This window comes from Cervus canadensis, chromosome 27, assembly GCF_019320065.1.
Source record: "Cervus canadensis isolate Bull #8, Minnesota chromosome 27, ASM1932006v1, whole genome shotgun sequence".
Lineage (NCBI taxonomy): Eukaryota > Metazoa > Chordata > Mammalia > Artiodactyla > Cervidae > Cervus > Cervus canadensis.
Genome location: NC_057412.1, coordinates 955,945 through 980,917, shown reverse-complemented (window position 1 = coordinate 980,917; position 24,973 = coordinate 955,945). Strand labels below are relative to the sequence as shown.

General features: G+C 52.3%; 1 protein-coding gene across 6 annotated transcripts in view; it reads left to right on the top strand.

Moving 5' to 3' along the window:
• Positions 1–24,973, top strand: part of ITSN1 (intersectin 1) — a 251,838-nt gene that overhangs the window by 191,338 nt on the left and 35,527 nt on the right. For 5 of the 6 annotated variants that reach the window (XM_043448750.1, XM_043448748.1, XM_043448749.1 and 2 more), the window contains 2 exons: positions 20,235–20,356; positions 22,123–22,229. In XM_043448750.1, coding sequence (XP_043304685.1) covers positions 20,235–20,356; positions 22,123–22,229 — 229 coding nt within the window. The remainder of the gene's footprint in view (positions 1–20,234; positions 20,357–22,122; positions 22,230–24,973) is intronic. The other variant, XM_043448751.1, reaches the window with a different exon arrangement.

Here is a 24,973-nt window from a genome sequence, read left to right as displayed (position 1 = left end):
TGCCATTCAGTGGGAAAGTGAGTTCCTTCATCAGCTCAGCAGGTAGTTGTGGGGAGAGACTCACCGGGTGTGGACGCTGCTCTGGGTTCTGGGGCAGAGCGTGCTGCTCCCTCAGTGAAGACTGGGTCCCTGCCCTCATGGAGTTCACTTTCTAACGGGAGGAGCAAGGAGAAAAGCAAACTGCTGCATACATGTATGTACGTAAATATATGAGGGGGTGTGTGAGAGAGAGAGAGGGAGAGAAGCTGATGCATTCTGTGCCAGGATGCCAGGTGACCCTGAAGAGGACATCCAAAGCCAATGGGTGGGAAGGGCAGCTGCAGGGACAGCTCAGAGAACGCTCCCAGAAAGAAGGGAGACCTGAGGATGAGAAGGAGCCAGATGAAGCTCGGAAGAGAAGGGGCTGTTTGAGGCAGGAATGTCACACAGGGGCCCCAAGGTGCAGGGAGAGATCCCCGTCACTGTCCCCCAGCCCACCCCCTTGGTCAGCAAAGCCCTGTCTCTTGTCCAGGACCACCTCCTCCCATCCCCCCACCCCGCCCCCTTCACCCGTATAAGTCATGTTTCCAGCTTTGAGTTCTGGCTAGCAGAGATGCAGTTGTCAAGGTGGGTAATCCACGACAATCTTCTCCACAACTCTTTCTCTCCATCCCCCTGTCTGTAGATCAACCCTGTTAGGCTGTGTTGACACAGGTTTGTCCCCAGGAATCTTGCTCTTTCCCCCTCACAGATCATGCAGTTTGCATTTGATCATAGTGTCCTTCTAAACCTGGGCTTCTCAACCAGAGGGAAGGAAGATTACAGCCTCTGGTGTGCAGAGGCTGGGGTTGCTACTGAAGATCCTTCAGTGCACAGGATGACCCCCACAGTGAACATGGCCCCATGTCACCAGTACCAGGGTGGAGAAAGCCTATCTCTGTCATCCCTCTGGCTGCTGTGGGCAATATCCCCCTGGTTGCTCTGGATGAATATTTTTACAACTGAACTTTGGGTCCAGTTTTGCCCCAGAGGCACATGGACACATGAGAGGGCCTTCATTTTGCAGTTCTGACTTGCTTTTCTGTGTCTGGCTGCCTCTGCTGGGCAGATCTGGACCCACAAAGAGCTGAAGGCAGCCACGTGGCCCACCCTCCAGGCTGCCTCTGCTTAAAACGATGTCTGGGAGAAGCCAGTCTAAAGGAAGGATTCATTCCCTTGTAAAGTTACAGAGTATTATGTCATTGCATGTCCACCCTGTTCTGGGAGAAAAATGGGCAGGCCCAGATCCCCTAGCAAGTGGTAACTGGTCCTCTGCAGTTCCTCTCAAAAGAAGCCAGTCTAAAGGAAGGATTCATTCCCTTGTAAAGTTACAGAGTATTATGTCATTGCATGTCCACCCTGTTCTGGGAGAAAAATGGGCAGGCCCAGATCCCCTAGCAAGTGGTAACTGGTCCTCTGCAGTTCCTCTCAAACTGAGCAGGATTACTATGGCAACAGCACATCATCGGTAGGGTAAAACTAACCTGTCTCACAGCGGTCTAGACCCAGCTCACGTTCCCTGTTAGTGGGTGAACAGACAAATGCTTGGTGAGTTCTTCTCTGGTTGAGAGGATGAGATGGTTAGACAGCCTCATCGACTCAATGGACATGAGTCTGAGCAAACTCCGGGAGACCGTGAAGGACAGGGAAGCCTGGCGTGCTTTAGTCCATGGGGTCGCAGAGTCAGACACAACTTAATGACTGAACAACCACCCCCACCTTCTCGGGTGCCTCCAGAAGAAAAACCTGCTAACCCTAGTCTAGGAAGCCCCTCGAAGTGGTTTACCCATATGAAACATTTGCCAGTGTTCTTCTCACCTATAAATCAGCAATTGCATGTGATTCAACCTAACACACTCATACAACCAGGCATTCTGTAGGGTAGGTGCTCAAGAATGCCTGTTGAAAGGGTGGGTCCGGGGATTAGTGGAACAGGAAAGCGCTGACTTCAGGGTCTCCTCACACAATCCATCCCCGCTGGAGAGGAGACCATGCTGTGTCTGCCTTCCCTCCTTTTAGGCGTGAGCTTCCCCAGAGCAGGTCTTCTTGGCAGGGGCTGCTCCTGGAGCCGTTCCATCAGTGGTCGGTGCCGGAGGCTGAGGGCCTGGGATACCGAGGCATTGCCCCGTCTCTGTGCCAGCCCCGGTCTCAGCTGGGGAACGGGCCTGACACGCAGTCAGTCCTGCTTCCTGGCGGAGTGAAAATCACTCCTGAGAGAAAGTGAATATTCATTTTCCCTTCTAGCTAAGTGATAAGTTAATCCTATTCATTCTTTTTCGTTCCCAAAATACCCAAGAGAATTTTTTATGGAAACTGCATGGATTGCCAGTGGTTCCAAAACTGTCCAGAAAAATAGCCTTTTCTTAGAAATGTCTGATATTTTGGATCTGGTAGAATAGAGAAACACAATAAGGTCAAGGATCACGATAGCTCCATGTGAATATTTCATTGCAGCCAGGCCTCTGTTGGGCCTTTCTTTAAGAAAACGCCACATATAAAAGGCAGACTTCCAGAATGTTTTCCTGGTGTGTGGCAATTCCATTTCAGAAGTTTCCATTGCCTCTTAGGAAGGTTCTGTTCTTTAAATTGAAAACTCAGGCATTTTTTAAAATGTAACTTCAATCACAAAAATTTGTGTTATTTATAGAAGATGAGAATCAGCCATAAAATTGTTGTGTCAATACAACTTCCTGTTGAGCATGCTACAATGTTATTTTGGAGAAGGCAATGGCACCCCACTCCAGTACTCTTGCCTGGCAAATCCCATGGACGGAGGAGCCTGGTAGGCTGCGGTCCATGGGGTCGCTACGAGTCGAACTCGACTGAGAGGCTTCACTTTCACTTTTCACTTTCATGCATTGGAGAAGGCAATGGCACCCCACTCCAGTGTTCTTGCCTGGAGAATCCCAGGGACGGGGGAGCCTGGTGGGCTGCCATCTATGGGGTTGCACAGAGTCAGACACGACTGAAGTGACTTAGCAGCAGCAGCAGCAATGTTATTTTGTATTGTCAACGGACTGGATGTGCCTGTGTATGTCTATGTGTGTGACAGACAGACACAGAGGGACCGTGATTTACAGATAAGTTAAACACCCACATCAGTAGCTTGGTCACAGTACCACCAGCAAGCAGACAAGTATAACTTTGCCAGAGATGCTGGCAGAGGCTACTGGCTGCTGTCCCCATGTCTGCTTGCACATAGTGTCAGAGCCTCAGAAGACGAGGCGCCCCTTCCTTCTGACCCAGCCATCATGCTGAAAGGTCGCTGCTGCGGGCCATATGCTGCATGTCCCCCATGACTCTGGGGGACAGGATTTTGATCCGGGGTCAGAGACGAGGCTTGACTACTTGGGGCTTTTTGTGTAGCAACGTTTTGTTAAAATATAGAGATAGGGAAAGGTTCTGACACAGACGTCAGAAGGGGACAGAAAGAGTGCCCCCTTGCTCGTTTTTAGCAAGGTGTTTTATGTCTGTTAGAAATCAGATAAGAGAGACACCTCAAGGCTGAGGGAGTTTCACCAGGCCTCTGGTCCACAATATGCAATTTTGAGATAGGATGGCATGAGGTGTGTCATCCCACCTCCCGCCCCCCGCCATAAAATAATTGACAGGAATACTGGTTTGTTGAGCCCTTATCAGCCCAAGGTTTGAGAAAAGAAAAAAAAGTTAGTCTTAGGTGGAACCATTTTGAAGAAAGGCAAATTGCAAAGCAAATACATAGTTTCAGTAACATAGCTTAAGAAAAACATATCCATAAGAAAAATACATGGGTTAGCTCAAGGCTCAATTCTGTGTCCTTAACACAGAGTTAAAAGAAGCCTCTTTTCATCTTGTGTAGAGAAGGAAAAAAAAGAAAACATCTGCCACGTGCAGTTTATTACCTCCTGCCACTTGGGAACCTCTGGCCTTCCTGCCTGTTACCCTCTCAGTGTTTTTAAAAATCAGACAGAGCATCTTCTAGATGTAGCTTCTCCTAACAGACCCAGGAGGAGGAGCTGCCACTGTTCGCCAAGGACACTACGCCACTCCGTGTCGCGAAACGTGACTCCCCTTACGAGGCCCAAGCTGTCCTTTCCCCCTCGGCCCCTGCCATGTGCGTTCATGCACACCAGCCCACTCTTGCAGTCCAGTTTCCCCTCACAGGAAACGGCCAGGGTGGTGGGAGGTAGATTAGTCGATGAAGTTGGAATCTGAACTGGGCATCCAGCCTGCAGTTTGTAGCTGAGGGCGCTGAGGGTCCGGGAGCTGCAGTGACATCCTCAGAGGCAGCTCCCGGATTCGCCGTCTGCTCCTCTCGCACATGGTGCTTTTGAGAAAGGGCAGCCCCATCTCTGCCAGGGCCTCAGAGCCGCCCGCCTTCTCATCATCAGGGGCTGCATCTGTGGAAAGATCGAGAACCAGTTCCCCTTTCCTCCTGTGGTCCTCCCACGGCTGGGGCTCTGTGGGAGGGAGGGATTCAAACCCCTTCAACACAGGCTCGAGACGCCACTGGCCTCCTCAACCTTTAGTCCTTCTCACCCCAACTGCAGGCGGATTTTCCAAAGAAAGCCTTGCCCTCCTTGCTCTGTACCAACCTAGTTTCTCAATTTTCATTCCTTGGCTGCCGTATGTAATAACACAACTTATCTACAAGATTAGTGTAATATTTGACTCCATTTCTTTTAAAATTTTGGAAAACTTGCTTCTCTTTCCTTTTCTTTTCTCTTGGCTGCGCTGTGCGGCTTAGGGGATCTCAGTTCCCCAAACAGGGATTGAAACTGTCCATGGCAATGAAAGCGCTGAGTCCCACCAGTTGTAATTGTTTAGTCTCTAAGTCATGTCTGACTCTTGTGACCCCATGGACTGTAGCCCGCCAGGCTCCTCTGTCCATGGGATTTCCCAGCCTAGAAGACTGGCGTGGGCTGCCATTTCCTTCTCCAGGGAATCTTCCTGACCCAGGGATCGAACACGCATCTCCTGCATTGGCAGGTGGGTTCTTTACCACTGAGCCACCCTAACCACTGCACCATCAGGGAATTCCCTGGAACGTTTTATTTTCCTCTGGGGAGATAGCAGAGGGGAGCATGGGGAAGCCACATAACTGTATCCTGGGCCCTTTTAGAGGCTAGGAAGCAGTACAAGATGGCAGGTCAGAGCCAGTATTCAAATCCCAGCTCTGCCTCTTACAGGTTGTGTGGTCACGGGCAGGTTACTTAACCCTCTTTGGGCTTCAGTTTCCTCATGTCCAGATGGAAAGATCACAATAGCACCTAGCAGATATTAAGCTCCCGGTAGATACTAGCCTCGTTGTTACCGTTGCTGGGAGAAGAGGCATTTGTGCCTGGTTGGTGAGAATCATGGAATGCATTTAACTGACTTCCTGTTTTCTTGCATTCAACTCAGGCAGCCCATAGATTGTATGCATTTTAAGACTTTTCAGAAAACATGCTTTTGCAAATGGGGGTTTCAGAGAGAAGAGCTTGGACAGCTTCCCCGAAAACTGTCAGACTGCCTCATTCCCGTGTGTGTAGAGCGGGGGCCCCCTCTGTATCAGCGGGAGGCCCACCCATGTTGAAACCAGCAACTTTTTTTTTTTTTCCCAACACCTTCCCGTGCTGTCTAAACGTGCAGGGACACCCGGGCCCCAGGCCCCAGGCCCCAGCCTCAGCAGCCCTCCTAGCAGAGGGGGAGAAGCTGCCCCGGATTTCACACGGCTGGTTGGCAGCGGGGAGGCCAGCAGAGCCAGTGGAATGCGTGCGGCTTTCAAATGTCGCATCTGTGGACTTGGTTGGCAGGCCCAGGCGGCGCACCACAATAAACCTGTCACACAGGCATTGAGTCACTGGGTCCTTTATTCCTCATCCCTGCGTTCTGCGGCCTTGTGTTCTCTTGCCAGCAGAGACTGGAACGTTCAGCCCCCAAACATGCCAGAAGCTCCATGTTTTTTTTAAAGCAACCATGCAGCTTGGCTAAGGAATGTGTGTCCCTGGGGGGTGCTTCCCTGCGGTACCGTCTCCCGAGCAGCCGCCCCCAGCACGCTTGAAGACGGGAGGTTAATTCCCTCCTGCCTCCCTGTGCTTCTCAGGATCCGGATCTTTGGGCCTGGGAACCTCTGCCCTGCTCACTGACCCTCCAGTCCCAGCAGCAGAGGCACAGCCAGAAGACCCCCTCCGCCTCCTCTCTGGGGCGTTACCTTGGAGTCCTGAGGCCCCGTGGGAAGGACCCCACAGTCCGAATCCTCCGCCGATGTGATCTCTGGCAGGAACCTTCTTCCCACCCACACCCCATCCTCAAGGGGCAGAAGGATATCTGTCTGTCCTCTCTCTGCCATCCCCCTCCCGGCCGCGGTATCAGAGGCTCAGGACACCACCCAGGAGACCAGCCTGCCTGCGATTTCTAGCAGACAGCTCCTCTTCTGCTGCTCCTTCCTAGGGAATTTTGGCTGAGGAATACAGATCCGGATGACGAGACTGGGCTCAGCAGAACCCCAGCAGACAAGGCGCCCGCACTCCTGAAGTTTGCAGGAGCAGGAGGAGGAGCAGGCTCATTTCAGAATCATTGCAGCCGGTGATGGCTGAAATGGGCTGGGCATGCCGGAAGGCCAGGGTTGGAGCACGTGGCTTCTCTCTGGAGAACCAACAGGCGGCTGAAGATCAGAGGGCCTGGAGGGTCGGTGTGCAAGCCTCAAGGGTGAGAGCAATCTAGGCCCCAGGAACAGCAGGTGCAAAGGCCCTGAGTGCTGACGGATCTCTCCTGCTCCTTCCATCAAGACACGCGCATCTTCCACCCGGAACCTACTCCCCGCTTCCCATCTCCCAGCCTCTTCTGTATACCAGAGGCAGAGAGTTATTTTGAGAACCCAACAACTTGGGACTGCCCCGGTGGTCCAGTGGTTAAGAATCCACCTCAAAATGTAGGGGATATGGGTTCGATCCCTTCTTGGGGAACTGAGAACTCAGATGCTTTGGAACAACTAAGCCCACGTGTTGCAATTACTGAGCTAGTGCACTCCAGAGCCCAGGCACTGCAACTAGAGAGTCCAGACCCAGCGGTGAAAACTCCTGCATGACGCAACGAACACCAGAGGCAGCCAAATAAATAAATAAATGTCAGAACACACACACACGTATGCAACTATTTTTGCTTAAAATCGTCCAGGGGTGTCCCAGTGTTCCTGGGATGACATCCTAAATCTTGCATTCGGTCAGTGAGGCCCTGCTTGATCCTGCTTCCTTCTCTCACCCATGCGAAGCCCTCACCTGGCCTAGCTCCCGCCTCATTTCAGTTCAGTTCAGTTCAGTCGATCAGTCGAGTCCGACTCTTTGTGACCCCATGGACCGCAGCATGCCAGGCCTCCCTGTTCATCACCAACTCTCGGAGTTCACCCAAATTCATGTCCATTGAGTCAGTGATGCCATCCAACCATCTCATCCTCTGTCATCCCCTTCTCCTCCGGCCTTCAATCTTTCCCAGCATCAGGGTCTTTTCCAGTGAATCAGCTCTTCGCCTCAGGTGGCCAAAGTATTGGTGTTTCAGCTTCAACATCAGTCCTTCCAATGAACACTCAGGACTGATCTCCTTTAGGACGGACTGGTTGGACCTCCTAGTCCCACCTATTTGCCCATTTGTGCTCAGCCTTCCCCGACCAGGGCCGTCCTCTCTGATCTGTTGACTGACTGTCATTAGGTGGCTGCTGTTAACCTGAAAACCTTCCAGGTTTCTGACATCGAAACGGGCTTCAGGGGCAGGGGCTCTGGCCACTCTGCCTTCTGGGGGAGGAGACACTGGTGCTTAAAAGGTGAAGTCCCAGCCTGACCTGCCGCCTCGCGGTGTAATGTTCTTTCTAGCTCTTTCCGCCACCTTTGGGATCACCATGATAACCCTAAACAGAAGTCCAGGCTTCTGATGCCCCAGTGGATTTCCAGCTGGCTCTCTGGAAAACCATCTCATCTGACTTCTAAACTACGTGATGGAGAGGTCTGCTTTCATCACCGGGCCCCACTGTGGCACCCTGGCTGGGAGATCGCGTGGGTGCGGAGGCTTTCTCTGCCTTGGAGATGGCACAAGTCAGCCTCCCTGAGCTGCTTCTTCCTCCCAGGGCTCTGGGTACCTGCACGTCCAGTGGGAGGTGGTGCTCAGGCTTCAGTCGATGGATTCCCATCATCCGGCCCTTCCTTTTGCCTATTGAGTCTCACATAGCCAGACCTTCTATCACCACGCTCTCCAAGATTCTTGCATGAAGCTGAAGCCACTGGTGGGCCTTGGCTTGAATGCCCTCACCACATCTTCCCCAGCTGTTTGCCCGCCTCCACGCCTTCTTTCTCTGCTGCTTTGGCAAGCGCCGCTCACCCGCCAGGTCTGAGCACTTTGCTGAATCCTAGTCACTTGTTGTACATAAACTGAGTGGATGGAGGCTGACACACAGACAGACACCCCCTCCTTAGACTGAGCTTCTCAGGAGCCAGGTCCTGTCCCATGACGACCTACAAACAAGAATAAATAGCAGTGGTAGCTGCCTTTGTATTTAGTATTGTGTGACACCAAGTCCTCCCTGTCAGCTTAGAGACTGGAGGGTGGGACCTGCCTCTCCACCTGGGTGTCACCAAGAGTGCCTTGCTTGGGAAGTGTCCAGGCTGAACAGTCCTGTTTCCACCCTGCTGTTCCACAGGCTCACTCCTTCCTCCCCAGCTGGGCTGCAGGGAGAGGAACCCCCACCCCGCCCCAGTGTCCAGCCTCCCCACTACATGTGGCTTAGAACGGGGCACCAGCTGTGTCTGGGGAGGCACCAAGGTTGAAAGGATAAATCCACAGGAGAAGACCCTAGGCCAGGCAGTGAGCTTCTTAATCGTGAGACTTATTACTCATCAGTCTTATACCAACCTGAATACTATGTATTGATTCTGTGTTTGGTTTTCTGTCTCCCCTCCACTAGAATGGAAGCTCCATGAAAGCAGGGACCTGGGTGCCTCTCTGCCGTTGCTGACAAATGAGCAAGAGATGTCACGGGCTCAGGTGGTCTCTTGTGTTCTGGCGGGGTCAGTTGGCCAAGTTAGGAGAGACCGCAGGGGACCAGGCTGTTCTTAGACCCTTGTGAAGAAAGTTCCATTGCGGTGAGAAGTCCCCCACCTGTCCATGGACCACCCTGATCTGGTCTGGTGTCCAGAGCTGCCCCTGGACTGGGGTTTCCCTGGGACTGGTCAACCAAGGTCATTTGCAGAGGAGACCAGCTGCCTTGACCCAGCCTGGTTGCCACCGGCCCCCAGCAGTCTCCAGCTCCAAGGACAGGAGTCTCCTCTCAACTGGGCTATCTGGGAATGGACTAGGAGAGCCACGGGTTATGGACCACCCTCAGACCCGCTCTTTTACAAGCTCACAATTTCCTGGTGAGTCTGCATTTCCCAAGACAGCAAGAGCAAAAAGTTTTATTCCTGATGGCAGAAGTTTTATTCCTGATCTTCATCTGTCTCTGGACTCCGTTGTCCCATCCATAACATGAGGGCATCAAGCAGAGTGACCTTTCAAGCTCTAGCCCTGGTGCTGGAGTCAGGTGGTGGCAGTGTGGTCTCTGGGCACGAAGCATCAGAGGTTCTCTGGGCTCTGGCGTGTGGATGACCTCAGAGGATGGCATTCTGTGGGCACGGCCATCACGTCTCCTTGGTCAAGTGCCCCAAGTGACCTGCCTGGGGCTGCATTCGGTCCAGTGGTTGTGGCCACCCTCATCCTGCATGTGCCTGGACAGACCTGGTTTCTGAATCTTGCTCCCTTTCCACACCAGGCACCTTGCTTCCAGGCAAGCTTCCCTCTCGTGGCGTGGTCCTCACTCTTGGCTGCACGTCAGAACCACTTGAAAGCTTCTCAAGTTATGGACACCCGGTTGCACCCCATCCAGTAGGATTTGATGGATCTGGGGTACAGCAGGGACACTGGGCTTTTTAAAGTCTCCTTAGAAAAAAAAAGAAGAAAAAAAAAGTCTCCTTAGGTGGTTCTGAGCTTCCCTGGTAGCTCAGCTGGTAAAGAATCCACCTGCAATGCAGGAGACCTGGGTTCGATCCCTGGTTGGGAAGATCCCCTGGAGAAGGGAACAGTTACCTACTCCAGTATTCTGTCCTGGAGAAGTCCATGGACAGAGGAGCCTGGCGGGCTACAGTCCATGGGGTCGAAAAGAGTCAGACACGACTGAGCGACTTTCAGTTTCACTTCTTCAGTGATTCTGATGTGCAGCCAAACTCAAGAGCCACGACCCATCTCCGTCCTCCATGCAGCTGCTGCAGTGACCCTCCCAAAATACAGCCAGACCTTCCTGAGCTCCCTAACCAAAGACGAAAATGCAGCCACTGGGCTTCCCTGGTGGTCCAGGGGTTAAGAATCGACCTGCCATGCAGGAGACATGGGTTTGGTTATCCAGGATGATTCCACACCCTATGGAGAAACTGAGCCCTGCCACAACTGCTGAGTCTCCGCACCCTGGGGCCCGTGCTTGGCAACAAGAGGAGCCACCACTGCGAGAGGCGTGTGCCTCACAATGAGGAGAAGGCTCCCCGCAGCTGGAGAGAGCCCACAGAGCAACCGCCCCCCCCAACAAAATGCAGCTGCCTCCCTCTGTCATTCAAAGCCCCTGGACCATACCTCCCCGCTTATTAGGGGCTGAAATGTGTCTCCAAAATGCACGTGTTGAAGCTCGTACCCTTATTCTTCATGCCTCAGAATATGACTGTATTTGGAGATGGGGCCTTTAAAGGGTCATTAAGATGTGGCCATCAGCATGGGCCCTCATACAATCTGACTGCTGTCCTTAATAAGAAAAGGACTTTGGGGCACAGAGTCGCCAGGGATGAGGGCACACAGAGGGAAGTCCACGTGAGGACGCAGGGAGACGATGGCTGGCCAAGACTTGCTCACGTCTTGATCTTGGACTTCCAGCCTCCAGACTTGTGGGACAACACACGTCTGTTGTCTAAGCCGCCCCATCTTTGTTCCAGTAGTCCGGCTGACTGACGCATCACCCTTCCACCAAGGCAAGAGGCAGAGTGATAAGGACTGAGAACACGGGGGCGGATTCCCTCTGCCTTTTATTATCGGAGGCTCTGCCAAGTTCCTTAACGTCTCTGTGCCTCTGTTTCCCTGCCTGTTCAATGGTGAATACCAGCTGGAGCTACCACATGGGATTATTGGGGAGGATTCCATGAGTCCATGAACTGTGCTTCGAACCGTGTGGCTCAGAGTAGCCTCCCTGCTAACTTTTTTTCCCCCTTCGCATCCCAGCCTCTGCTTCCCTCTTCCTCACCTGCCTCCTGGCCCCACCACACCACGCTTACCCTTGTTTTCTCTGACAGCTCCCTCTCTGCGTTCCCTCACTCCTACCCACCCATGTTTTTGCCCAGTGAAGCCCAACTTGAATTCCTCCTCCTCTGAAAAATATTCCTAGATCCCTCTAAGCAAAACCACAGCCTCCTCCATCATACTGCAATAAAAGTGTGTTTGTCTGTCCAGCACCTTAATCTGCCTTGTGTACCCAAAGGGTTTACTTACGGTGGCTAGGAAGGACCCCTAAAGGCTTCCCAGGTGGCTCAGCAGTAAAGAATCCACCTGGCAATGCAGGAGAGGCAGGAGACGTGGGTTCGACCCCAGGGTCAGGAAGATGCCTGGAGGAGGAAATTGCAACCTACTCCAGTATTCTTGCCTGGAAAATCCCAGGGACAGGGGAGCCTGGCTGGCTGTCATCCATGGGGTCACAAAAGGGTAAGACTCGACTTAACAACTAAACAACGACAACACCAAGGACCCCTAAAATACTGCATGATGGCGCACATTGCAAGCAGGAACTCAGAAAGAAAGAAAAACAAGGATGGTGACATTAAAGGGTCCAGGAATGAGCTAACAAGTGCAGACAGTGGGGCGCTTGACACTGTGCCAGGAATTCCAGCTTTAGTTATAAAGTTATGACTGATATGCCTTTGATTAAAAAAAAAAATGTAAAGTTCTTCTTGATGCAAAATAAAGAGATGACTTATCCCTGAGAGTAATTTGATGTTCACTGCTTCTCAACAGTCATGAAACTGCCTAGCAGCCCACGGAGATGGATTCTCCTTCTTGGGAGAAAATTAAGCTTATCTGGACACCACGGTGGGACTTTTAAGATTCTGGATTGTGACTGAATGCAGCTGAGTCGAAGGCCGGATACCCAGGACTGGCTGGAGAGGGGTGCCTGATTGCAGCTAGACATATCCCAGGGGGCTTTGGTGCCAGTGAGTGGAATTCTCCCCAACTCTCACTACAGGCCTCCGTGCCCACCTGGCATCTCTAGACCCCCCCATAAGAATCCAGTCTTAGGGATTTGCATCTCTGAGGTCTCAGGCGTGGTGACAGGTGCATGGTGCCCTCGACGAGATGACTGCACATCGACAAAGATCAGAGTGTGGATGAGATGGATCAGCTACTAGTGGACCAAGGCTCCCACAGGACGAATACCTGTCTTACTTCCTTCATCACTGAATCCCAGCATCAAGCACAGTTACGGTCATAGCACGAATGCATAAATGCAGTCAAAGCTATGGTTTTTCCAGTAGTCATGTACGGAAATGTGAGAGTTGGACCATAAATAAGGCTGATCGCCAAAGAATTGATGCTGGAGAAGACTCTTGAGAGTCCCTTGAACTGCAAGGAGATCCAACCAGTCCATCCTAAAGGAAATCAGTCCTGAATGTTCATTGGGAGGACTGACGCTGAAGTTCCAATACTTTGGCTACCTGATTCCAAGAGCTGACTCATTGGGAAAGACCTTCATGCTAGGAAAGATTGAAGGCAAAAGGAGAAGGGAACGACAGAGGATGAGATGGTTGGATAGCATCACTCACTCAATGGACATGAATTTGAGCAAACCCTGAGAGATAGTGAAAGACAGGGAAGCCTGGTGTACTGTAGTCCATGGGGTCACAAATTGTTGAACGTGACTTAGTGACTGAACGCATACACATAAGAGGACAGGTTAGACAGGAGGGGGTTCAGACATCAGCTGCAGGGCGAGGAAAAAAGGCTTTGACCACAGAGTCTTCCTTTTGACCCATCCATTGTGGGCTTCATCTGCCTTTCCTACATGACAGGCTGCCTCACACATACCACTGTGCCCTGGAGGTGGAGGACATTAGATTAGATTCATTTTCCCAGGAGGATCCAGGGTAGCCTTGAGGAGAGTAAGCTCACACCTGGCAGGAGATACCCAGGCCACAGAGTTTCCACTTCCTATACTCAGGCCAACCCTGGAGAAGCCGTCTGTGGGAACCGGGTTAGCATGGATCCCCCTGACCCTGGGGCCATTTATTTATTTTTTTAATTAATTTTTTTTAAGTGGGGAGGGTGGGCTTCCCTAGTAGCTCAGACGGTAAAGAATCCACCTGCAATGTGGGAGACCTGGGTTTGAGCCCTGGAGAAGGGAAGAGCTACCCACTCCAGCATTCTTGCCTGGAGAATTCTGTGGACAGAGGAGCCTGGCAGGCTATAGTCCGTGGGGTCACAAATAGCATTTTATTTATTATTATTATTATTTTTAAAAGTTTTTTGGCTTTGTCATGTGGCATGTGGGATCTCAGTCCCCTGACCAGGCATCAAACCCACACACCCTGCATTGGAACCACAAAGTCTTAACCACTGGACCACCAGGGAAATTCCCTGGGGCCATTTAGCCAGAGGATTTGGGCTGAAGGTCTTCAGATATATCGATAGATCCTTTCCCTTAAAGATGAAAAACCAGGGCCCAAGCTTCCATATTGTTCTTTTCTCGATCCCTCTGGCATTACGACCGCTTTAATCTACTTCCCACTTCATCTACTTCCTACCCTCCCCTCGCCCCCCGCTTATCTTCTGCAGCATCTCTGCATCTACCTGGCACTCCGGCCCCATGTCCCAGCATAATGGCCCCCTCCTCCCCGGCTATATAGAAACCTGGCGTAGTTATGGTCAGGTCCTCGTAGAACCTTCCTCTAACAGGATAGAGAGCATCTACTTTTCTGAGTTCCTGCAGCCTCCACCATCGGCACAGCCTACAGACCATTCTTTATTGCTTGCTATTTTATATTTAATTTTCACATCAAGTTTCCCCCAGAACTGTGAGTTTCCTTGAGGACAAGGACATTGCCTTGCTTATTTCTGTGTCTCTTGGACTTCAAGGGGAATTTAATGCATATTTATTGACCGTCTCATAGTATATTTTGGCCTGCTCATAACAGGAATGAGGCCTGTTTGTTTGTTTTGCTCTGTGGCCAGCTTGCTGTGGGGCCTGGTTTGGTTTTAAAAATTCTGGTCCCTGTTGGAAAAGGAAGTCGAATAATTGGGGTTCTGGAGAGAGCAACTCTCGCTTTTTACCCTTCTGTGTCTTTTGAACTGTTTACAATAAGCATATGTTCATGCATTACTTTTGTAATAAAGCAATTTATTTAGATTATGTTGTCCCTGTGAACAATGTCCCATTGAAGGGACAAGATGATCTTTGGGGGTAAGATACTTTTCTCTAGTATTCCAGACTTAAATCCTTTCTGGGAGGCGGGGGGCGGGGGGGCATTATGGTTCTCTCTGTTCTGCAAATGTGTGTAACTGCATGAAGCTATAAGGGACAGCACATAGATTAGGAATTTTATGTGGGTTGTAATTGGGGATCATTTCTAACTGCCTGAAGTCATTTGCAATATTATTTCAGCTGTGAGTGGATTCTAGTTAGTTATAAGAGTCCCTCCATCACACTGAGATGTCCATGGAATTTATTTGCTGTGTTTTACCCTCTCATTTTTCACTGGGAAAGGAAGTCAGCGCAGAATGTTTATTCTGGTTCCCAAAAGAGAGAAAGACCATGTCCCTCCACCCCTAAAGAAAACCCTCTCATTTGAAATGTCCTTTCCACTTACCCTACTCTGAATAATGGCTTGCTTTTTAAGCTCTCTTGTTTTTCTAAATATTAAAATTTCAAAGGAAGGATATTTTTGAGTTCAAAGCGCCTGTTTCAAGTCTTAAATGGTTTTCTTGGCCTGGCATTCACCAGAAAGAATTTTTAAAACAGTATCCTATAGGTTGGTTCAGTAGCTGAAATGACTGTTCCAAGCCAGCATTGTTGGCACATAATGCTGAGATGAATCTCCACCCCACACCCAGATCTTTACTATTCATTGTGTTCTGGGTCCTAGAGAGGTCATCTGGACCATCCCTCTCTCTCCAGGCAGGCTAGTAGTGGGGGGCAGTGAAGGGTGGGATTTGTTGGGGCCAATAGACCAGACTCACACAGCACTGACCTCCCAAACTTCTCGGCCTGTTGGGTGGGTTGACTGAAGGCTGGAGCTGCCTGGAGTAGGAGGCCATACAGTCTTTTCATGCCCTCTGACCCCATGAGTAGGAGATGGTCAGTTCACCCTGAATTGGCCCGGGCAGCTGGGACTCTTAGACCAATGGCCCAAATCCACCCTGGACTTCCTACTGTTTCCTGGCTCTGAGCTTCTTCCAAACCACACTGTGTAAAACTTGAAGATTCAGAAGAATGAATTGCTGAAATCCAAAGCAAGCCAGTCCCTGTCATCTTCCCCACTGGTTCTTACGTCTGGCTCCTCAGTCATTCTGTGTGTCTCGGGTCGCTTGCCCCATTCTTGCTGCAGAGTTGTCAGTTTCTAGGAACGCCATCATTTCTCAGTGGAGCGCTATAGACGTCTGAGGTGAGCCCTTCTCTGTCCCGTATATTACCAGTCATCTGCCCTGGTTCAGTCCAGTCATTACGACAACCAAGAATTCATTCCAGCCTGGAGTTTGAGGGTGGGTGCAGTGCAACCCTCAACCTGGTGGGGAGGAATACTGCCTTCAGCCTGTGGGGGGCAGTACCATCTTCAGCCTGTGGGGGGCAGTACCATCTTCAGCCTGTAGGGGGTCAGTACCAGCTTTAGGGGGCAGTACCACCTTCAGCCTGTGGGGGGCAGTACCATCTTTAGGGGGCAGTACCATCTTCAGCCTGTGGGGGACAGTACCAGTTTCAGCCTGTGGGGGGCAGTACCATCTTCAGCCTGTGGGGGGCAGTACCATCTTCAGCCTGTGGGGGGGCAGTACCAGCTTTAGGGGGCAGTACCACCTTCAGCCTGTCGGGGGCAGTACCAGTTTCAGCCTGGGGGGGGCAGTACCACCTTCAGCCTGGGGGGGCAGTACCATCTTTAGGGGGCAGTACCACCTTCAGCCTAGTGGGGGGCAGTACCACCTTCAGCCTGTGGGGGGCAGTACCATCTTTAGGGGGCAGTACCATCTTCAGCCTGTCGGGGACAGTACCAGTTTCAGCCTGTGGAGCAGTACCACCTTCAGCCTGTGGGAGGCAGTACCAGTTTCAGCCTGTCGGGGGCAGTACCATCTTCAGCCTGTCGGAGAGAGTACCCTCTTCAGCCTGGGGAGGGCACTACCCCTAGCTGAAGACCCTGAGTTCATAGCTATATGTTCTGAGGGTTAGGCATTTCTCCTCTTCCATCTTGAATTCCCAGCACCCGGCACAGTCAGTGCCAGACTTGTGTTGCTGCTGAGTCACTTCAGTCGTGTCCGACTCTGTGTGACCCCATAGACAGCAGCCCACCAGGCTCCCCCGTCCTTGGGATTCTCCAGGCAAGAACACTGAAGTGGGTTGCCATTTCCTTCTCCAATGCATGAAAGTGAAAAATGAAAGTGAAGTCGCTCAGTCGTGTCCCACTCTTAGCGACCCCATGGACTGCAGCCTACCAGGCTCCTCCGTCCATGGGATTTTCCAGCCAAGAGTACTGGAGTGGGGTGCCATTGACTTGTGTTAGGATATCGTAAATATTTGTCAAATGAATGAGAATGAAATCCATGAACAAGCTTCAAGAAGATCTGTGAATCCTGTAAAACAGTGTGCAGAATGGGTCTGTATATTGTGTGCATTGTATCCATATGTTTTCCTGGGGGTAAGGATTCTAGCATTCACCAGATTCTCCAAGGGAAATTGTGATCTACACGGATGTTGGGGTGACTGGTCTAACCAGTGTCCACTACCAGGCTCATGTTTGAATCCCTACAAATGGCCTTGCACAGTGGGTGTGAGCTGAGCTTTAGAGCTACTGGTCCATACCATGATCCTGATACCCTTGCTGAAAGAAATGTCCTGAGAATTGCAGGGGAGACTGCTCCCCTAAGTTCATACATCTCTGTAGTGCAAGGTCGGTATTCTATCCTTTAACAAGAAATGACCTTGAAGCTGGGCACTTGGACTCCCCGACAGGAAAGTTTGGTGAGAAGAAGACAGGAGGGAGATATTTTCCTCCCAAACTCAGGAGTGTTTTTTGGGTGGCTTTCTTAATGAAAGACAAAGAAACTGGTGATATCACTCAGCTTCCTGTAAGCTGGGGCTCATGCAGCAGCTCGGCAGAGGGCAGCTGAGCCCAGCAAGGGAGCAATCATGATTCGCTTCCTTCCTGAGAATTCACTGTCGATGCAATTGTTTAAATAAAACATGACGTGCTGAGGCAGGAAGGACAGCTGGGCTGAGTTGGTGGCTGAGCAGAGGGCTCAAGGTCCAGAAGCATCTGCAGACCTAAGCAAAGGTTCATACTCAGCCCGTGGCCCTGTGGAACTGTAGTTTGGCTGCACTGTGGTGGCTTTGTATGAGGTCTCGGATGGAAGGGTGTGGCAGGTGTTAACATGATGATGGCTGATCCCTGAGGCTTTCCCAGCATCAATCTGCCCATCTTGGGATTGTCCTATCCTAGGAAGAGATGCTCTAGGATTCTAGAAAGGGAAGTTGGCCAGGGGAGGGGACAAAACTGAAACCTGGAGTTGCCCGAGATTGACTCTGAACTCAGAGTCAATCTCAGGCACAATGAAGCGTTTACCAAGAAGTCTATGATGTCATTCGCCCCAGAAGGATCATTCTTTTTGAAGTAGCTTCCAGCATCTGGACTAGATCAGTCATGAACCTAGAAACTCCTTCAGGGGAAGATGGAAGCTGAGGAACTAGAGTTCAGAGCAGGCTTCTCAAACCATGTGTGTGTTATTCAGTCGTGTCTGACTCTTTGCAACCTCATGGACTGTAGCCCACTAGGCTCCTCTGACCATGGGATTCTCTTGGCAAGAATACTGACGTGGCTTGCCATTACCTTCTCCAGGGGATCTTCCCAACCTGGGGTTCAAACCTGGGTCTCCCACATCGCAGGCAGAGTCTTTACAGTCTGAGCTGCCAGGGAAGCCCTCTCAAACTTTAGTGTCCCTAAAAAGTCACCCAGAGAACTTGTTAAATCAGACTCCTGGGCCCTGATTCCACAGTCAATTCAGCAGAAGCCTGAGAATCTGCATTTCTCATAAGCTCTTAGGTACTACTGCTGGCCTGGGGACCCCACTTTGAGATCTACTGGTGTCCAGTGGCGGAGTTTCATGCTGTGCTCCACGCTGCCCCCTTGTGGGAGAGGGAGGGATGAGAACAGCGAGTGAATGGGGCTCCCCCAACTACACCTAAGACCCCTCCCAGTCTTCTTTACAAATCTGGTTTCTGTGATTGAAAAGAGAAACCCTTGATAAAAAGAAGGAGGGTGGGGGAATCCTGACCTGGAAGAGGTGGGTCCAGACCTGCATGGGGGGTACCCCAGAGAATCGAGCTTCCCCACCCCACATTCCAGTGTGCCCAAGTCAGGGGGCAGCCTCTAACTATAACCTGAGAACGTTCAAAGCAGACAAACCCCAATAACCAGCTAAGTGAGTAGAAACCAAGGCAGGCATCACCTGTTGTGCCTGCCCGCCCCACCCCCACCCCCCCGCAGGGCCACAGAACCTGCTCCCTGGGCACCGTGGCCACAGTTGCGCCCGGCTGCACCCGGCGGGGTTCCCAGTCTGTCTGCATGCTAGCCGCCCCAGTCCCGTGGGTGCAGGGCTGCAGCCTGGTCCAGGAGAGTTTGCCCAGCGGTGTCTGGATGTGCCCACATTGGCCCTGTCCCCAGGCCCCTTGGGAACCTTGGCATAGCCACCTCATCCTCCATAAACCAGACCTGAGATAACCATCTGCCCCACTGTAGCTGGGACCCAACAGCAGTGATCTGAGGTAGGAGCCCAGGCGCTGATCACAGTGTCAGGGTCCTGGCTTGGCTTCACCATCATCACCCTGCTGACAGAGTTTGGGTGAGGCAACCTCTCGAAGCCTCAGTTTCCCCATCTGTAAAATGGAAATAACTGTAGGGTCTAAGTGAGCGTTAGACACAGCTGTCAGGATCCAGCTCCTGGGACAGCACCTGGCATGGAGGGAGCCCCCGGGAAGCGTCAGCCAGCTGTCACTACGGCTTCTCACTCTGCACACTCAGCGGTTCTGCTGAAGCAGGCGTGCACCGTCTGTGTTAGCTTCCTGCGGCTCTGTAACAGATGACCACAAACTTACTGTTCACTCGCTCAGTCGTGTCTGACTCCTTACGACCCCATGGACTGCAGCACGCCAGGCCTCCCTGCTCTACACTATCTCCCAGAGTCTGCTCAGACTCATGTCCATTGAGTCGGTGATGCCATCCAACCATCTCATCCTGTCGCCCCCTTCCCCTCCTGCCCTCAATCTTTCCCAGCATCAGGGTCTTTTCCAACTTCATGAACAGTATGAAAAGGCAAAAAGAGATGCCCACAAACTGGGTGGGCTTAAAACAACAGAGGTTCATTTTGTCCTAGTTCTCGGCAGGCGTGGGCAGGGCCACGTTCCTCTGGAGGCTTCAGAGGAGAGTGAGCTTCACGCCCTTCCCTGAGCTTCTGATGCTGCCAGCAATGCCTGCGTTCCTTGGCTTGTAGACGCGTCACTCTAGTCTCTGCCTCTGTTGTCACGTGGCGTTCCTGTCTGTCTCTGTGTCCACAAGAACAACAGCCATATTGACTTAGGTCCTGCCCCAACTGAATATGACTTCATCTTTTTTTTTTTTAATGTTAATTATTTTTTGGTCACATCACATGGCGTGCACTGATCTTAGTTCCCCAGCCAGGGACTGAACCCAGGCCCCCTGCAATGGAAGTACAGAGTCGTAACCACTGGCCTGCCCTGTGGAGTCTTGAGTGTGACTCCATCTTAATTTGATTGCATCTGGAGGCCCTGTTTCCAAATTAGCTCACCTTCACAAGTGCTGGTGTAGGACTTGGACCGATCTGTTCAGGGGACAACGACGGTCCCCCCGGCCCGAGGCTGCAGGGCCCTGGGGAACCTTCCCTGGGAAGCTCCCCAGGCCTGGACTGAATGCTCCCGTGGTTGTGTTTTGCAGGGTGTTCAGACTTACACCTCTTGGATATGCTGACCCCAACTGAGAGAAAGAGACAGGGGTACATCCACGAGCTCATTGTCACAGAGGAGAACTACGTGAATGACCTGCAGCTGGTCACAGAGGTGAGGGCGGCTGGGGGTGCGGGCGGGGGGCTGGGGTCCCTGTCAAGGAGGCGGAGTCCTCCTTCCCAGGCTGAGAAGCTCTCAGGTGTCTGGGAACCTCTGGACGGGATGTCACGTAGGAGATGCTTTCCCAAGAGAAGAGGGTTCCTTCTCATCCATGGCCAACTAGGAGTTCTGTCCACAGAGGGGGCAGGGGTCCCTCAAGCCCGTGAGGAGGCCTGGGGCGGGACACGCAGGCGGTGAGGTGGGCGTCGGGGCCCCACTCAGACAACTTGCCACCAACTACCTGAGGCCACGGAGCGCCACCTCCCAGCCCTTGGCAGTGGCATTTCAACGCGGCGGCCGGGGGGCTGCTAGCTTGAGTTATTCCTCATGCCGCCCATCACTCCCAAGAAGGGTCTGTGAAAGGGAATGAAGATGCTTCCTCCCCAGGGCCTCCTGCACACACCCCTGACCCCGTCTGGGACAATGCCTCATTTTAGCTTTCCTCCCAGGGAACTCTTGACAGGCCTAGGCTGCCTGGTCCAGGCGGATGAGAAGATGCAGAGTTGGGAACCCCTTGCGTTTCGGGAAGCTTTTGGTCCAGACATGTGGGACGTTGGCATGTTAGGGGTCGGGGGCTTGCCGAACTGGGTGTCCAGGTGCCCCTATAGTCTGCGAAGTACTGTGAGAGTGTGGGAACCACACCCCCACCCCCAACAGTCATGAAACCGTCTGCCCTGATCATCTCCTCCTTACTAACCTGGGAAGACAAGGCTCGCTGACCCAGTGTGGAGTGGTCCTGGACGCAGGGTGGGTTGATGGCCCCCAAGGCCATCATGAGTGCTTAGGAAGCACTGGGATGAAAAGCACCGCTTTCTCAAGACACGGGACCGTCACTAAGAGTCTCGGGTGCCGAGGGTGTGAGTGTCACGCCCTTAAATGTGGCATATTGTGCGTGGCCTGGTGGAGGCCCGGTTCAACATCAGCTTGAGGACCCATGAAGGGTAGGGGTTCCCGGGGATCAGCCTCAGTCCAGCCAAGTTTATTTCAAAGACAGGCTGAAGTAAACTAAGGTCCCTAAAAAACTAGGTCCCTAAGGAACCTTCCAGTGAGTGGCCTGCCTCCAGCGGTAGCAACCGCCTCTCTCTAGGCAGGGGGCTTGCCATGGGGGGGCTCAGCTGAGATCCGTGATACACTGTGAGTGGCCCACCCCTTCGAGGCTAGGCCTGGAGCCCAGGAGAGGAGCTGTGCCCCCTCGGGGCTAGGCCTGCACCCCCTGGCTCTGCCCGAGGTCCAGCCTCAGCTGTGGGCAGAGCCGTGGGGTCCATCCCGTCCCCGAGGCTGCTGGGTGGAGGCTCTGCTCCCTGGGAGCTCCAGAGTCTTGTCTGGGCCGTAGATGCTGGGCCAGGAATGTGTGAGCCACCCCCCACCAACCCCAGGGCATCTCTCAACCCCCACGTCTGGCCCGTGGCCAGCTGGGAGAGCATGAGTGCCTTTGTCCAGAGCCCCCAGCTGATTCCCTGCCAAGTTCAGGCCCATCCTCCAGAGTTTAGTGGGCCTCCTTGTAAACCTGTGCATGGACCCGATGGGGAACCCCGGCCCCATGCCCCCCGCAGCAGAAGGGGGACCACTTGCTTCAGAAACTCGGCAGCTTCTGAGCCCCCGAGCAGGGCTGCAGACACCTCGGGCCTTCCCGTTGCTCCGAACAGACCGGTGCATTGCGTGTGTTTGAATTTCAAGCTAACTGTTTGCTTTCTGAACTGCTTCGTTTTCTGCATCTGTAGATCTTTCAGAAACCCCTGATGGAGTCTGAGCTGCTGACAGAAAAAGAGGGTGCTATGATTTTTGTTAACTGGAAGGAGCTGATTATGTGTAATATCAAACTACTGAAGTAAGCCTCTCCTTTCTAACCCCACCTGGCTTCGCGCTCACACACTAGCACCCCTGCGTGGCTTCATGCGTGTGTCCTGTCTGTGCATGCCCGCTGCGTGTCTCCCTACCCCTCTTCCTCATTTCCGCTCACATGCTCCATCTCTCTTTCTCGCCTTGATGCCTTCTAGAATCACAGTCCCAGTTCTCCCTGGGGAGGTTGGATTGCCTGGGTCTCCCAGTTCCTGCTTTTACCGTGGTTCTAGAATGAACAGAGAAGGGCTGATCCTGGGTCCTGATCCCTGACCGGCCCCACCCGGGGTGGGGGGCAGCCCCCATGCCTTCCCTCAGACCCAGGATCCACAGGGGGGCACGTTGGTCTCTTGGGACTTTCTTGCCTCCTGAAGACGGGAATCAGTGGGACCATCCATGGCCATGGTCCACAGTGGTTCTCAGGATGTCCCTCTGAGATGCTGTCCTGAAGCAGTGGCTATTTTATTCATATTTCAGTTCCCAGTTGCAGCTGCGGGCCCAGGGAGAAACACTGGGCCAGGAGTCTAGAGACCTGGGCTTGGAGCCCTTCTCACTGCCCTGCCTCAGTTTCCCCACCTGTAAAAGGAAGGTATTGGATTGTACCATCCAATCCCTAAAAAAAAAAAACCTCCAATCTCTGTCCGCCAGGCCCTCAGTATAGCATCACTTGCTAGAACACAGATTAGGTCCACAGTGATCCTGTGATCCCAGGGGCAGCACCCAGGCCCTGGGAACTGGTGGTTCCTCCTGATCTTTAGGTTCGTGTAAACGGGAAGCAGCTCTTTCCTGGATGTGGCCCCTGGGATTTGCTAGAGTGATTTCAGGTCTCCACTGTGAGTGTGTTTGGGGGTGGATGAAGGAAGAGAGGTGTGGCGAGGTGGACATGAAGCCAAAGCATAACATCCTCTCTCTGTACGTTCCAGAAGACAAGTAATCAAAGATGATGGAATGAGGATGGTTTAGAGGAGTATTTCCATTCATCTCCCTTGAGAAAGACGCTGCAGGGTCTCCTAGCATAGATCTGGGTCGGATTCTTGGGCTCACCCTCTTGCCGTCACCTGTGCCCCCGAGCCTCAGAGTGCTCATCTGTAAAGTGAGGTAGCAACCACCACGCAGGGTTCTCATTAAGGAGCATTTAGACTCCAAGTGCCTGGTCCATACAAGTGCTGGGCTCGGGCCCTGGGTGCGCTGAGCACCCACTCTTGCCTTTGGAGAGAGGCTGCCTTGTCACTTGGGGGCAGGTGGGCTCATTAATCCCTGAACCTACAAGTACTAAACCTAAAGGGCAGGAGACGAGTTGTTTTGAAACACACGCACAGACCTTCTATGGGAAACACACCTACATGGTAACACCACTTTCTTGGGTGAGTGTGTGAGGTGGGGTCCGCAGGGTCCCCCTTGCTTTTCTGTTGTCTTCGCACTTTAACCCTCCCTCCTGCTCCTGACAGGGAGCCACAGGCCCCTTTCTTGAGCTCTTCAAGGCCAGGCCCGCTTGCCCCCTCCTCCTAGCACCGACGCGCTCCACAGCCCCAGAGGTAGGAATCTAGAGCACTCTGGCTGCTGTGGAAACAAGGCTCAGAGAGGCTGAGTGACTTGTCCAAGGTCACACAGAAGGTGATCAGGGCTCCGGGCTGCTCTGTGGATGACACTCAGGGCCTACTAGGGGTTCCACCCGGCTCTACCCTCGATGGAAAGCAGGTGACACCAGGAGGCAGGCATCTCAATTTTTCATCTGGGCTTCAGCACCTTCTAGCTCATTCTGGGCAGTTATCTCAGGCAGGTAACTCCCCAACCCTTTGTTTCAGAAGCTGTAGGATTGCAGTCAGAGCATCTGCCCGGTCTAGCATGCAGGGTTATTCCAGGGAGCAAGTAGATTAGGTGTACAATTGGCACTCTGCCAATCATGGCCCCACCGGGCACCACCTTCTACCATCTCTGATGACCTGATTGGTTAGTTTGGCTAAGCTTTTTATCTTCCAGATAAAATATTAATACCTGTATTTAGCAAGAGCTTTCTGGGGACCTGATTTCCTTCTTTCTTTCTTCTCTTCTTTTTCCCCTTTGCAGCATCTTATTATGAAAAGTTTTCAAACATACCAGGAAAAATGGAAAGAATTGTATGGTGAGCGCCCATATTGTAGATTATACAATTTCACTGCATAGACTTAACGTCTTTGTGCAAAGGACTAATCCCAGCAATGGGAAGATTTAGGGCTTCTGGCACGATGGAAGAGGGAGGCATTTGAGGATGAAGAGAATTTAAGGCAGTGGCTCAGATAGTAAAGAATCTACCTTCTATGTGGTAGACCCAGTTTCAGTCCCTGGGTTGGGAAGATCTCCTGGAGAAAGTGAAGCTGCTCAGTCATGTCCTGACTCTTTGTGACCCTGTGGACCGTAGCCTGCCAGGTTCTGCTGTCCATGGGGATTCTCCAGGCAAGAATACTGGAGTGGGTTGCTGTTTCCTTCTCCAGGGGATCTTCCCGATCCAGGGATTGAACCTGGGTCTCCTGCATTGCAGTTAGACTGTTCACCCTCTGAGTCACCAGGAGGGAATGGATACCGACTCCAGTATTCTTGCCTGGAGAATTCCATGGACAGAGGAGCCTGGTGGGCTGCAGTCCAAGGGGTCGAAAAGGGTTGGGCACAACTGAGCGACCAACACTTTGATATTCATTCCCGGGAGGGCTGCAGTGGACAGCCACTTATGTGCCACTCCTGATCTAAGGGCCAGCG